The sequence below is a fragment of the Schistocerca gregaria genome, chromosome 9 (assembly GCF_023897955.1).
Source record: "Schistocerca gregaria isolate iqSchGreg1 chromosome 9, iqSchGreg1.2, whole genome shotgun sequence".
NCBI lineage: Eukaryota > Metazoa > Arthropoda > Insecta > Orthoptera > Acrididae > Schistocerca > Schistocerca gregaria.
Window position 1 is genome coordinate 140,782,658 of NC_064928.1, and position 15,591 is coordinate 140,798,248.

Genomic DNA, 15,591 nt, shown 5'->3' on the forward strand with positions numbered 1-15,591 from the left:
AGTGGATGCAAACCTTTTGTAATACTTTGCATCTAGGGTCGTCTTGATGTTTGCAGCACTTGCAGACAAAGGAATATCTTTCAAGTAGCGCCTGTTTTCTCCACTTCTGGCAGCACTAGCAAAATCGTCGAGCTATCGTGGCCACACAGTATGTACATCACAATTGCAAACCACTTCGTGTGGCATATTCACCACCTTACTGGCATAGAAAACACAGTAAGAAGCAATAATGATTAGTAGATAGCTACTGCCCACACAACACAGCCCAAAAAGATACTTTACAGTATCTTTAAGCATAGGTACACCATTCTTGCCACTTGGATGAATTATTTTTTGAGGTTATAATTTGCACCTTAAATTTTTGATAAAAATTTTGCCTACTTTCCAGTAAACCTACAATTTCAGTCCACAGAGTCTGAACTATATCTCGATTATGAAATTTTTCATCCTCAGTATGCCACAGACTCCTCCTTTGCCTAAAGTTATCAGTTTCTCACAGTCCAAAGGCTATATAGTGTCACGTCGGCTGTTGTGACCGAAAGAAACAAACTCGTTTGAATTTCACCGATTGTCATCCGAAATCTTTACATTCAGGTGATGAGATTGGCTGTATTGTGATTACACAGATAGTGGTGTAATGATTTGAAAAGATGGCTGTCTTTGACTGATGTAAGTCATCGGTGGAACCCACCAATATTGGTGTCACTCTGACTGTAGCCTAAGTCGATTAGGTCAGATTAGAAACTATTCTATGCATGAACTAGGTCAGATTTTAACCTCTGAGAGTGGGGTGGTTATCACGATACCTTTGTGTTTGGATACGAGTGCTGCATAGCGGCTCCTCCTATTAAAGGAATGCTGAATGCATGTGAATGAGCTTTCCTGTTTCCTAAAGAATTTCGCAGGTACTATACACTCTGTCCTCGGTTATCAGGATAACCAGACGAGGTTAAGGAATATGTGAGATGAGGCGGGAAACGTTCTGTTACATACTTAAGATAATTCGAGATATAAACACTGTTTCACAGTATTAAGGGACTCTGAAAACCTAAAGCACTTACAAGTGGAAATAAATACCGTACATTTGCAAACCACTTCATATTAACAGAATCACTATCCTACTGGCATAAAATATCAGTAAGCAGCAATAATAATTTGTAGACAACTAATGTCAGTCTACTACAAAATAGATTCAGTACAGTAGCTAGAAGCATATAAGATACACCACCCTTTTCAGTTGAACAAATTAATTTTTGGGATTGTAATCTATACCTAAAATTTCCAATAAAGATTTTGGCCATTTGAGGTTTCGAATAAACCTGCAGTTTCAGTCCATAGATTCAGAACTCTATCCTGATTGTAATACTTTCATCCTCAGGATGCCAAAAAAATCCTCTTTCTTGGACTAAACTTATCAGTTTCTCATGCTCCATATTTCATGTGCGAGAATATCAGTCAATTTGACTGAAGAAAACAAACTGATTTGAATTTCATCAGTTGTCATTGTAAGTCTATATATTTGGGAGATAGTGGACTATGTGTGACCACGCACATAGTGGTGTACTGATTTGAAGAAGATCGTCCGTCTCCGGCCGATGTCAGTTGTCGTCGGAATCCACCAATATCAGAGCTACTGTGACCGAATCCATAGATGATCTTATTCCATCGTTGGTCGTAGATATGTGAAAATTAATTTCAGTTTGCTTAACTAAGGTTCACAGATAGCAGTTGATACTAAAAATATTACGAAGTATTTGAAGTGTGACTCTCAGGTTTGGAAAAACACCTCCATACAATATTATAAAGGGAAGAAGCTCTAGTGGAGCCTTAGGTTCAATGTCTTTTATGCTGCTGAGTAACATCTTGCAGTCAGCTACTTTGAAATAGAGGTCTGTTCCATTAAAATCTGTATCATAAAGTTCACATAATTTTCTGCAGTTCTTTTCAAGACTGTTATCATTATCAGCCTTGTTTAATAAATTGTCAACATCCAGTAAAAATCGAAATTTGGAAATAATATCACATATATATGTAAATTGTGTACTTTTTTCTTGCTGCAGACAGTCAAGAACTCTTGTCATAACGTGAGAAATTTCACTTTCTGCAGTAAGGCCAACATCACTAGCCAATTCTCCAGGCATTATTCAGCATCTTCTATCACAGATTGTTAAATCAATGTCTTACTTTTCACGTAGGGACTTAACCTTTTCTGTTGCCTCATCACTTATCTCATCTCAAATTTCTCCAGTGCTAATGATTCAAAATCATGGAATGCTTCTCTAAAATTCGTCGTAGGATCTTGTAATACGAGCTGCACACAATCTGTTCTCCTCAAGGTTTCATGCCAGAAATGGACTAGTTATGAGGTTGAAATTCAGTGTCTTTTCAATAAAATTGTAGTGGCTCCATTTCTAGTGTCACTTGTGGTGGTACTGTCTTCGGACAATTTTTCTAATAGTTCTGCTGTCTCTTCCAGTCCATCGACAATAATGCAAACCACTTGGGCCCTGATGCTCCATCATGGTTCAGAGTCATTTTTTTTAAGTTTTCCTTAAAGCATTTTTAATGATTTCCATCTTAATATTGAACTTGAGAAAAAGAGATGTATGTTATTAACTACTGATACTCCAAAACAAATTGCGGTGATTGTATCTTGCTTAGCTGCAATTTTTTTTTCTTTTTCTTCCCATATGTGAGCTGACATCACGGCAGCATTATCATAACTTTGTGACCTACAGTTCCTTAATGAAATCTGATCGGAATTTAGTTTTTCTAAAATTGCACCATATTTTCAATTGGGTTATGCATCTTCAGCATGTATTTAACAAATTCCAAAAAATATTCTTTGACGTAAACTTTTATGTTGGTAAAATCAGTGTTACATGTTGACATCCAACATTTGTTCTTATCAGTTGATTTCGATCTGTGAATGCCAGAAGATTCATTTTGAATTTGTGGTGAGAGGTATGAGACAGTTCTTGGCATTTCCATGACTTTTTAAGGTGATTTGTTAATAGTGGCTCAAACTGACCTATAAGTTTAAGTAAGGATTATATGTTTCCAACATTTAGACCATCTTGAAGTGCTAGATTTTCAACATGACCATGTAGAGGAAGATTTTGTATGACCAGATACTTTATGCAAGCTAATATTCATTGCAGTAATTTCACCACCATTGTTTTTCCATCTGTATATTTGTTTCCAATGATGCATTGATTCTGGTTTTATTAATGAACCTTCGTTCTGTTTCTTTCCAAGTTGTAAGGGACTTTCAATGATTTGGAGTTCTTTCAAGGTTAATCGATTAATTTTTTGCTGAATATAACAACAAAGATTAGTTAATTTCAGTTCCTTCTTAATTAGAAACCCATCCAGAAAACCAAAATTTTGGTATCCAATGATTAGCTGATGTTGCTACCACATTTAGACTGCAATTATGTTGAAATATGCGGGATCCACAAATAATCATTTCTGTGCGAAGTTGATTCGATATTATTGGAAGATTATTACTGTATTTTAAGTAAGCAACACCTTTAAACTCCAGAACACATGGAATTACAACGAGTGATTTTGCTGTAGTTTCTGTGCTGGAACTTCAGGTGAACATGGGCCCTGATATTCGTCATCTTCAAAGACTTCTACTTGTGTTGTGTTACTGCATAAAAGTTTATCAGTAGTGTGAGTAAAACATAAATCCAATTCTGACTTCTTCATCTTTTTATCTGTTGGTTTTTCTTCTTGTGATTTTCGTGGTTTTTTTCTCTCTCTTTTTTTTTTTATATATATTCTATTGTTATTCTGGCTTTTTGGTCTTCTTTTCCTTGTTTCAGTTTTCTTTTTTGATTCTGGGAACCCCTGAGTTTTTTTCCAGGCACTGACGTGATAAAAGTAAAAAAACTATTTTTTATTGTATTACTTTAAGGCGTTACGTTTGACCACTACAACAATAAATAAAATATGAAAAGGAGAAATTGCAAACTGCAGAGAATATAGAAATAAAATTTGAGTGTTTTGTATCTCTTCAATTATTTTATTGAACACTGTTATAACAGTTTCACTCATTCAATTTTTATGGGGTTCACAGATACAGCTGTTAGTCTGTAACCCAAACAAACTTAAAGCAAAGGCAAATGAGGATGTTCACAGTTGATTTTCAAAAATTCCTCCACCAAGTTCAATGCACTTTTGACTTCTCTTGATAACACCACGTGTAGCTCTTCCGAGTTCACCTTTGTGCTCTTTTATGAGGGCTGCACTAATCATAATCCAAACGATCAAATTGGCTCTTGTGGTTACTTTTTCTTTGCAGCCCCACCTTTCAACAATCCCCACAGGCATAAACCAAAGGGGTAAGGTTCAGGGACCTCATTCTTCTAGCCACAGGAATCTCTCCCAGTAATGATGGAAACTTATGTTCAAGAAAGTGTAGGTAACAGGGTAAAAATAAATAAATAAAAAGTGATGCTGTGGTACAACAGACCCAATCAACTGAATGTCAAACCACACCACATGTTTACAGAGAAGTGTACTTCAGAAAGTGTCTCCACAATGGCACGTGGGTTTCCTTCAGACCACTGATGTGAATTACAAGTGTTATTCACGCTGTCACGAGTGAAAGTGGCTTATCCTTGAAGGGTAAAAATGGGACTACCTTGTAATTTTCAAGTATCCAATGACAAAATTCCAATCGTCTACCTTCATCTCCTGCTTGAAGGTGCTGAATGAGTTGTTAATGATACAGATGGAACCCATGCGTACGTCATGTCTGCCATACTCTTGTTTGTGGAACACCAATACACACAGAAATTCTACATGTGCTTGTTCAAGGACACATCCTACCGACTGAATAGTGTTATCTACTTCATCCACAGACTGTTCAGTTACATGTTCAGACACAATATGACTGCTGTGTGCTGTAATAGTGTCATGCAGTGTATTGAACACACAAGTAAACACTCTTGTATCTAGTAGTTTGTGCTTAGGAAATCATATGCCGTCTTCTCTACAATCAGCAGCATCATTTCCATTACAAAACCCATATACAAATATCATATTGAGATACTCAGCATGTGGAAATAGTTGAAGCATGTTTACATGATATGATACAGTAGACTTGGCAAACAAATCACAATGAACACTTAAATGTAAACTAAAGCACAACTTCACAACATGAACATCAACACTTTACTAATGACTTTCAATAAATACACCCATAGCAACCAGCATTCCAACACATGAAACAAAAATGCATTGAACTCTGCTGTATCTCGGTACTCAATAAAAATTGGACACCTGTTATATGGCATTTTTAATTGCAGTTTGTCTATACTACCACACCCTAAAAAAATTACCATTCCTCCTGAAACACCATGTATAAACAAAACCAATAAGACACAGGGAAAGGTGTGTTCCTTCCCTCACCAATGTAATCTGCTTTTGCATGATGTGAAATAACAATTCATAATAGAGTTACACTAACAATGGACATTGGTTTTAAGCAGTCATAATTATTTCAGTATCCATTTTCTCACAGATCAAACAATTGTTGTGCTATAAGCTACAATACAGACTCTCTGTTTCTAATTGTAATACATGTCTTATTCTATTAAACTTAATGTAAGATTTTACTTTGCAATGAGTACATTACAAGAAGCATTTTAAATTTGTGCAATAATTACACAAAATATTAGGATCCATCACTGTAACATTTTGAAACAAACCCCCCCCCCCCCCAACTCTCCCCCCCCCCTCCAAAAAAAGAAAAAAAAGTATGACCCCCTATCCCCACATGCAATGCTATGCCACTGACTTGACGTAAATGATGCTGCTCTCGGTCACTAAGTGAAGATTGTTGGCTACTGTTTCCCTGGTAAGAGATAATACATGACATTTGGCATCTTCGGCACACTGTTGACACTGGTGATCTCAGAATATTGAATTCCCTAATGATTTCCAAAATGGAATGCCCTGTGTATCCAGCTCTAACTACAATTCTGCATTCAAAGTTTGTTAAATCTCATTGTGCAACCATAATCATATTGGGAGCCTTCTCACATCGCGTGAATGCAAATGACAGCTCCACCAATGCAATTTGATTTTATACCTTGTGTAAATGATACTACTGTCATCTGCATGTATGTGTATCACTATCCCATGACTTTTGTCATGTATAATTCAGCACTCTTGTTTCCTAAAAAATGTAAACAAACATTTTTGAAATTTTCCCAGTGGGCCTTCGTATCACATAGTATTATTTCTTCAGATTGCTTGTCTTTGGAAAGCTCTCAAATCCTTGGGCCAATGAAGATACTCCTTCAACTTTTGGTTCAGTCTGTCATGGGAATTTTGCCAAGTGCTCTTGAGTCATGCTCCTGTAATTCATTTTCAAGCTTTATGTGTAAAGAATGAATTAACATTATTTTGGATCTGCTAATACCTCAAGTAATACATTCTTCTCACCAGGCTGTAGTGAATTTCTTCTATGCCAGTCAGCTTTGGTAAAGTGAGATGCATGGACCCTACTGCCCCATTCAAAAATGAGAAACAACAATATTTACTATCACTGAATTTCACTTTACTTGATGATTTCAGATAATCATATCATATTTACATAAAATTCTTCTTTGTGATCAACATACCTTATGAGAAGTGAATGAAGGTTATTACCAATATAATGGGTAAGTATGTTGGCAATGACTTTCTTCTTTTTTCTTTTTTTTGGGGGGGGGGGGGAGGGGAGGGGAGGGGAGGGGAGACCTTTTTAAAACATAGACCAGAGCCAAGTTTCAATTTTCTTTGTGACGTTCATTATCAGCACAATGAAACTGATAAAAATTACGTACGTTCATGTAATTTACATATTCGCTGTTGTACATTGTTATTTGCATAATTATTTTCTTCCTCTAAGCTAAGAATTTTTGTGGTTTTGTCCCTGTAAACTGTAAATGATTATTATATCCAAAATAATGGAAAGGCAACCACCCGCCTATAGCAGACATGTGTGGCACATAGCAATACACAACAGAAAATCAACTCTTGCCCTTTCTCTAACAAAAGTACATACATTCACTCACACAATCGTACAGACACCTAAACAGACACATTTGCGGCTATGTCGAGTGTGGAAGAATCGTAAAAATATTCTGTAGCATGACCTTTGTTCACACTCCCATACGAAAGACATAGTAATAGGCATTCTTGATGTAGAAAAGCAAGAGAAAGAACTGAAAACAAATAAGTTACCATGCCTGGAGGGAATCCCAGCTTTGTTTTACAGAGAATTCTCTTCACCATTGGCTCCTTAGTTAGCTTGCATTTATCTGGAATCTTTTTTCCAGTTCAAAGTCCCAAATGACTGGAAGAAAGTGCAGGTGATTCCTGTATATAAACAGGGTAACCGAACATACCTGCAAAATTAGAGATCATTATCCTTAATGTGGGTTTGCTGCAGAATTCTTGAACTTATTCTCAGTTCTAGTATAATAAAATTCCTCGAAATAGATAAGTTTATGCCTGAAAATTGGCACATATTTAGAAAGAATCACTTGTGTGGAACTTAGTTTGCTGTTTTTCTGCACAATGTCCTGTGAATCGTGGATGGAAGGCAGCAGACATATTACATATTCCTGCACTTCTTTAAAGTGTTTGGCACAGTGCTCCATTGCAGACTGTTAACGAATGTCTGAGTATACGGATTATGTTCCCAGATATGCATGTGGCCGGAAGAGACTTCCTAAGCAATAAAACCCAGTTTGTTATCGTTAATGGTGAGTATTCATCACAGACAAGGGTATTGCCAGCTGTGTCCCAGTGTAATGTGATAGAGCCACTCCTGTTCTCTATATACATCGATAATCTGTTGGACAAGTTGAACAGCAGTATGCAACAGTTTGCTGATGGCACTGTGGTGCACTAGTTTCCATCATTGAGTTACTGCAGGAGGGTACAAGATGACTGAGAAATCATTTTTAGTTGGATGTGATGAATGGCGGATTTCTCTAAATGTTGAAAAATGTAAGTAGGAAAAACATTCCTATAATGAAACTTCCTGGCAGATTAAAACTGTGTGATAGACTGAGACTCAAACTGCCTATCATGAGCAAGCATGGGTCATGCTTGGATAGCTCAGTCTGTAGAAGACTTAACTGTGAAAGGCAAAGGTCCCGAGTTCGAGACTCTTTCCAGCACACAGTTTTAATCTTCCAGGAAGTTTCATATCAGTATACACTCCGCTGCATAGTGAAAATTTCATTCTGTAATCCTATAATGTTCGAGTATAGCATTAGTAGTGTGCTGCTTCACACAGTCATTTTGATTAAACATCTAATTGTAACACTGCAGAGAGATACGAAGTGAAATTATCATGCAAGGGTAGTAGCAGGGAAGGCAATTGGTCAAATTTTAGGGAAGTGTAGCTCATCTATAAAGGAGACCACATATAGAACAATAGTGTGACCCATTGTGCTCGATTGTTTGGGATGCCCACAATGTCGGATTAAAGAAAGGCATCGAAGCAATTCAGGAGGGTGCTGCTAGATTTGTCACCAGTAAGTTCAGTCAACTTGCAAGTATTACGGAGAGGTTTCATGAACTCAAATGGGAATCTCTGCAGTGGGAAGGGCAAGACGTCATATTTTTCATGAAATGCCCTTGAGAAAACTTATAAAACCAGCCTTTGAAACTGGTTGCAGAACAATTCTACTTCTGGCTATGTACATTCTGTCTAAGGACCATGAAGATAAGATATGAGAAACTAGGGCTTTTACACCAAAGGAAATGACTAGTAGTGGTAGAAGGTACCCTCCACCATTCACCGAATGGTGACTTGTGGAGTATATATGTAAATGCAGAGGTAGTCTCAAAAAATATGGTATCTGGGTGTTCTCTAGGCATCACAAAGTGAATGTCATGGGTGTCCACATTTAACCAGTAAACAAATGTGTGGTTCAACACTGCATAAGGAAATTACAGCATAATCCCTCTATACTGCCACACTCTCCTTGGTTGTCTCTGTATGTGGGGCTTTGGTACTTAGAGGTGCCTTTCTCTACTCCCTGCACACTGTCCAGCACTCAGCCAGGATATTGTGAACTATGTAAATGTTTATCTTTGGCAACGAGTGGGAAGACAAATGCTGATAGGCAATGTGTCACATCAGGTATCAACAAAGTAGAAATGTATTTCACTCTAGATTGAAAAAAAGCTGTCATTTCTTATATTAGTATCAGGAGGACTTCTGTGGTTCATTTGTATTTTCATCATTGTTAATAGCAGCTGGTCTGCATAAAAAAATGTCAACTTTGCTCAAGAGGCATTTGTACCAAGCGAGGTGGCACAGTGGTTAGCATTCTGGACTCATATTTGCGAGGACAGCAGTTTTCCCTAAATCATTTCAGGCAAATGCATGATAGTTCTTTTAAAAGGGTATGACCAATTTCCTTCTTTATCATTTCCTCATTAAGCTGGTGATCAGTCTCTAATGATCTCGTTGTCGATCTCCTCCCTCTTCACCGGCCAGAGTGGCCGTGCAGTTCTAGGAGCTACAATGTGGAACCGAGCGACCGCTACGGTCGCAGGTTCGAATCCTGCCTCGGGCATGGATGTGTGTGATGTCCTTAGGTTAGTTAGGTTCTAAGTTCTAGGCGACTGATGACCTCAGAAGATAAGTTGCATAGTGCTCAGAGCCATTTGAACCATTTTCTTCTCTCCCTCTCCCTCTCCCTCTCCCTCTCCCTCTCCCTCTCCCTCTCCCTCTCCCTCTCCCTCTCCCTCTCCCTCTCCCTCTCCCTCTCCCTCTCCCTCTCCCTCTCCCTCTCCCTCTCCCTCTCCCTCTCCCTCTCCCTCTCCCTCTCCCTCTCCCTCTCCCTCTCCCTCTCCCTCTTCCTCTTCCTCTTCCTCCTCCTCCTCCTCCTCAAGAGGCACCTGCATTGTTTGGGACCCATGGTGTTATGCATTACATGTATTTAATTGTTTGGTTAGTGTTGTTGTTGTGGTGGTAGTGGTGGTGGCTTTGAGTCTGTAGACTAATTTGATGCAGCTCTCTACTCTCCTGTATCCTGAGCAAAAGAGCTACTGCATTGTATATCCATTTGAACCTGCTTACTGTATTGATCTCATGGTCTCCCTCAACAATAATGCCGCCACCAACACACACACACACACACACACACACACACACACACACACACACCCTGTTTCTATCCACCTACTCTTCAGCATACTTCTGCAGCACCACATTTCAATAGCACCACATTTCCAAAGCTTCTATTATCTCCTTGTCTAAAATGTTTATCAGCCATGTTTTGCTTCCATACATGGCTACACTTTGAAGAAAGACTTTCAGAAAAGACTTTCTGACACTTAAATTTAAATTCATATATTTATATTCATGTTAATAAAATTTTCTTTTTCAAAAACACTTTTCTTGCCATTGCCAGTCTGCATTTTATATCCTCCAAACCTCAACCATCCTCAGTTGCTTTGCTGCTCAAATAGTAAAACTCATGTGATATTATTAGTGTCTGATTTCCTAATCTAATTATCTCAGCATCACCTGATTTAATTTGACTATATTCCATTACCCCCATTTTATTTTTGTTGATGTTCATCTTGTAATCTCTTTCAAGACACTGCCCATTCCATTCAGTTGCTCTTCCAAGTCCTGTGCTGTGTATGTGAGACAGAATTTCAGTTTCAGTGACAAACCTTAAGGTTTTTATTTCTTCTCCGTGAGCTATAATTCAGTTTATAATTTTGTCCTTCATTTCAATATTATGAAAAGGATAGTTGCTACTCACCGTACAGCAGAGATGCTGAATTGCAGATAGGCACAACAAAAAGACTGTCAGAAAATGAGCTTTCAGCCAACAAAGACACACACACACACACACACACACACACACACACACACACACACACACACACAACTCATACATTACTGCAGTCACTTGCGAGCAGCTGTGCAAGATGGGAGATGCAGATGGGTGCTGGGATTAAGTTGGAGGCTGGGGTGGTGAGGAGGAGGGATGGCATGGTATAGGAGGGGGATGGTAAAGTGCTGCTTGTGGGAGCATACAGAGATGAGATGGAAAGAGGGTAAGGCAGCTGGGTGCAGTCAAGAGTTTAGACCCGGGGGAGGGGGGGTGTTAGTGGAAAAGGAGAGACATAGAAAGACTGTGGATACATTGCTGAAAGAATAGAGAACTATTTGTTGCTGGAATGGGAACAGGGAAGGGGCTAGAGAGACAGGACAAAGACTGGCGGGAGCTTATCAGAATGTATGATATATTGAAGGGGGAGTTCCCACATGTGCAATTCAGAAAAGCTTGTTAGTGGGAAGGGTGCATGGACCAACATAGTTAAGTTACACACTATCATGTTTCATGTTGTAATTCAAAGCCCTCTAGTGTTGGGTGCCATGCTCAGTAGTGGGGAGGTCTAGCTATTTCTTGGCCGCAGTTTGTTGGTGGCCACTCATGTAGACAGCTTGTTAGTTGTCATGCGAACATAGAATGCAGCACAGTGATTGCAGCTTTGGTTTTTCAGGTAGCCCTACCTGTGACAGGATAAGTTATGCTTGTGACAGCACTAGAGTAGGTAGTGGTGGGAGGATGTACAGGACAGGTCTTGCATCTAGGTCTATTATAGGGATATGAGCCATGAGGCAAAGGGATGGAGGCATGAGCTGTGTAGGGATGGATGAAGAAATTGTGTAGGTTTGGTGGGTGGTGGAATACCACTGTGGGAGGGGTGGGAAGGATAGTGGGTAATACATTCCTCATTTCAGGACCAGAGATAGTTGAAACCCTAGCAGAGAATGTGATGTGGTTGCTCCAGTTTTGGGTAGTACTGAGTCATGAGGGGAATGCTCTTATGTGGCTGGATGGTGGGACTTTGGAGGGTAGTGTGTGACAGGAGAGATAAGGTATGGGAGATCTGCTTTGTACTGTTGTTTATAAGCACTACACCCTGCCACACTGACCCCATTCCAGAAAGCCAGCAGGATCTCCAATCTCTCCTCAAATTCTCAGGTCCATTCCATAACCTCTCCCTATAATCTATCCCTCTCCTCGCCCCCATTACTCGCCGCACTCCTACCTTGTACATTCCTCGTTAAGTCCATAAACTCAACCACCTAAGACGTGCCATTGTGGCCAGTTACTATCCTCTCATGGAGAGAATCTCTGCTCTTGTAGATCAACACCTTCAGCCTATTACCAGCAACCTATAAGATACCAACCATTTCCTCCACTGACACTCCACATTTCTTGTTCCTTTAGAACATGGTGCCCAGCACATAACTATTGATGCTACCTCCATTTATACTAACATCCCTAATGCCCATACTCTTACAGCTATTGAACACCACGTTTCCCAATGCCTGACAGTTTCCAAACCTACAACCTCTTTCCTTTTCATAATATTGTTACATTGCAAACTGGATTTTCTTGAATTTTTTCTTGGTTTCCTTTTCTACATGCCCAGTTTATAGATTACATAACATGAAGGAAGGCAACAACAATGCCTCACTCCATTCTCAGCTACTACTTCCTATTCATGTTTTTCAATTCTTGGAACTGTAGCCTGCTTTCTGTTCAAGTTATAAACAGCTTTTCACTTCATGAGCCTTTTCGCTACTGCCTTCAGAATTTCAAAGGGGGTATCACAGTCAACATTGTCAAAAGCTTACTTTTAATCTGTAAATGCTATAAATGTGGCTTAATGTGTTTTTAGTCTATCTCCTCAGATAAGTAATTGGATACATATTATCATGTGCATTCCTACATTAACCCTATCTGATTTTCCCTGAGGTCAGTTTGTTTCCATTTTTCCATAAATAATTTGTGTCAGTACTTTTCAGCTATGACTTATAAAAATGAGACTTCTACAGTATTTGCACCTGTCAGCACCTGCTTATTTGCAATTAGAATTATTTCATTCTTGTTTCAGGATATTTCTCATGTCTCATCTACCTATAGTTCCTAATCTATAAGTTTGTACTGCTTTCCATGCCATTGTTTTCGCATAACAATAGAATAAATCAGGAAAACATAGTGAAAATGAACTATAAGCAGTTTTATATTCAGGCTGTCAATTTCTGGATTACACTCTAGTCTTGAAATGGTGCAATTGAATTGTCACTATTGTTTTCCTGTAGCATTGAAAAAAATCAGTTTCATTCATGTGCAGAAATCTGGAACACCCAACATAATGGGCTCATGCAGGTGTAGAATTGGAAAGTGTTTTTTCCTGCATTTGAGTGCCACTTCCACATCCCCTCCTGAACCACTGGACCAATTTCAACCAAATTTGGTACACATATCCCTTACTGTCAAGCCACGGTGGCTGCCTGAGTAAGAATCAGCTGACTAACATAGTTAAAGACATACAACATAAACAATGAGATGCACGAAAAACTTCCACAACATGCATGACATTTAAATGTACTACTTCTGTGCTATTAACTGTATTCTCAATAAATTTCACAGGCAGCATCCACTAAATGCTTCTACAAAAGTATATCATGGTGCCACACATAGTTAAAAAGAGATGACATCATGAACACTGAGACATGTGAAAAATTTCTGCACCATAAATGCCATTTAAATTAATTACTTATTCATAACACTTTTTGCAGACAGTATCACATATGCCATGAATGTACATACAAAATTATATTATTGTATGACTTATATTTAAGGGATATGATGTCGTAAACAGGGAGATATGTGAAAAAATTGTCGCATCTTGCATCAAGTTTTAATACATTTATTCTTTACTACTAAGATACTCCTTCAGTTGAGCCAACTTAAGAAAATCCCTAACATCTGGCAGTGCTTTTGACATCCTTCAACTGTGAAGCCCAAATGGTTGTAGACGGCAATGACAGAAGTCTAAAGAGGCATTGCCATAGAAAACTATACAAAATAGGCAAAGAGGCATTGCCATAGAAAACTATACAAAATTACCGAGTAGGTAGTGCAGGGGTTTGCACACTGGATTAGCATTTGGGAGGACAACAGTTCAAACCAGCATCTGGCCATTGTAATTTATGTTTTCCATGATTTTCTTCAATTGCTTAAGGTAAATACCAGGATTGTTCTTTTAAAAGAGCATGGCTACTTTCCTTGTCCATCCTTCCCTAATCCGAGCTTGTTCTCCATCTCTAATGACCTTATTGTCAACACAAGTCCTCAGTATACAAAATCAAACAATGGAAAATCCGGGATGGAATGTAAGAATATTAGAGAAGGAAAGTTGCCACTCACCATATAATGGAGATGCTGAGCCACTATAGGCACAACAAAAATATTCACACAATTATAGCTTTCGGCCATTAAGGCCTTTGTCAACACACACACACACATGCATACATTCATGCGCGCGCACACACACACACACACACACACACACACACACACACACACAGATGCAACTCGCATACACATCTGCAGTCTCAGGCAACTGAAACCACACTATTGCCTATCGTGACTCGGTGTACAAAATTGCATTCGTAGACATGCAAAGCAGCTACGCCTGATGTACAGAAATTGCCAGGATCATGTTTCTTAATTTGGATTCTGTACCTGTACATTTGTTCATGATGCATATTTCTTTGTACAGCTGTTTCATAATTTTAAAGATCTTTTCACAAATACATGGAAATGAAATTTTTTCAATACTTCACTACAAACGCAATTCATTTTTTGTTTTTGTTTCTAATAGCAAATTGGCAAAATGAATAGACAGGTAATGTCAGGTTAGTCAGCTAGTTATTTATATACAGAGCATAAAACTGAATCTTACATTTTTGTTAGCCCCTCCCTTTTTGTAAGAAAACTGTTAATTGCAAAGGTCACTAAATTAGAAAGAACTAGCTGGTTCTGTGTACATCATTTGCTGTGCATTGTAGAAGGGAAAAAAGTTGAATGTTTTTCATGGTATGACTTAAGCATTATGCACATACAAGAGTAACTCTTTTTACTACTTTTCATTGTCTACAGGAGTGGGAGGTACCGGATGGCCACAATAGTATGCAGGATCCACTAAGCAGTGTTAAAGAGGTGAGTTGTTCTTAGGCTGCAGTGGGTAATTACATTGTGTAATGTAGAATAGTAATTTATTTATTCACTATAGAGAATTTGGATTTTGGACATACATTAAGTCATGCCATAACTTGCCAGAAACAATTACGAACACACAATCATCTCAGTTATGTATGGATAGTATGGCACAAAGGTAGATAATCTACTCCTTCAAAATACATTCAGTAATACTATAAAAACATTTATTAGTAAAATATTCTTGCAGGGTGACTTCCCTGTAGGTACTTTGGAAGCTTGTTAAACAATTTGATCTCCATGCAGACTATTGTCTGCACCTTTCGTGTAATGCCTTGCCAAGTGATAGACACAATCTCTCCTAGGCTATAAACATGTACATCTTTATTTAAACTGTTATGCTGCCTGTATTTTAAGACTGGTTGCACAATTTTAGAAATATATATTGACAGTAGTGGAAGTAATTTCTTTTTCTTGAACATCCTTTTGTAACGCCGCAAGTCAATACGCAGTAGCATTTTATTGCAGTAAG

General features: G+C 38.5%; 1 protein-coding gene across 1 annotated transcript in view; it reads left to right on the forward strand.

Annotated features, from left to right (window-relative positions):
- Positions 1-15,591, forward strand: part of LOC126291703 (zinc finger protein 391-like) — a 230,347-nt gene that overhangs the window by 61,880 nt on the left and 152,876 nt on the right. Inside the window, exon 5 of the mRNA XM_049985335.1 lies at positions 15,003-15,062. Within this exon, the coding sequence (XP_049841292.1) occupies positions 15,003-15,062 (60 nt within the window). The remainder of the gene's footprint in view (positions 1-15,002; positions 15,063-15,591) is intronic.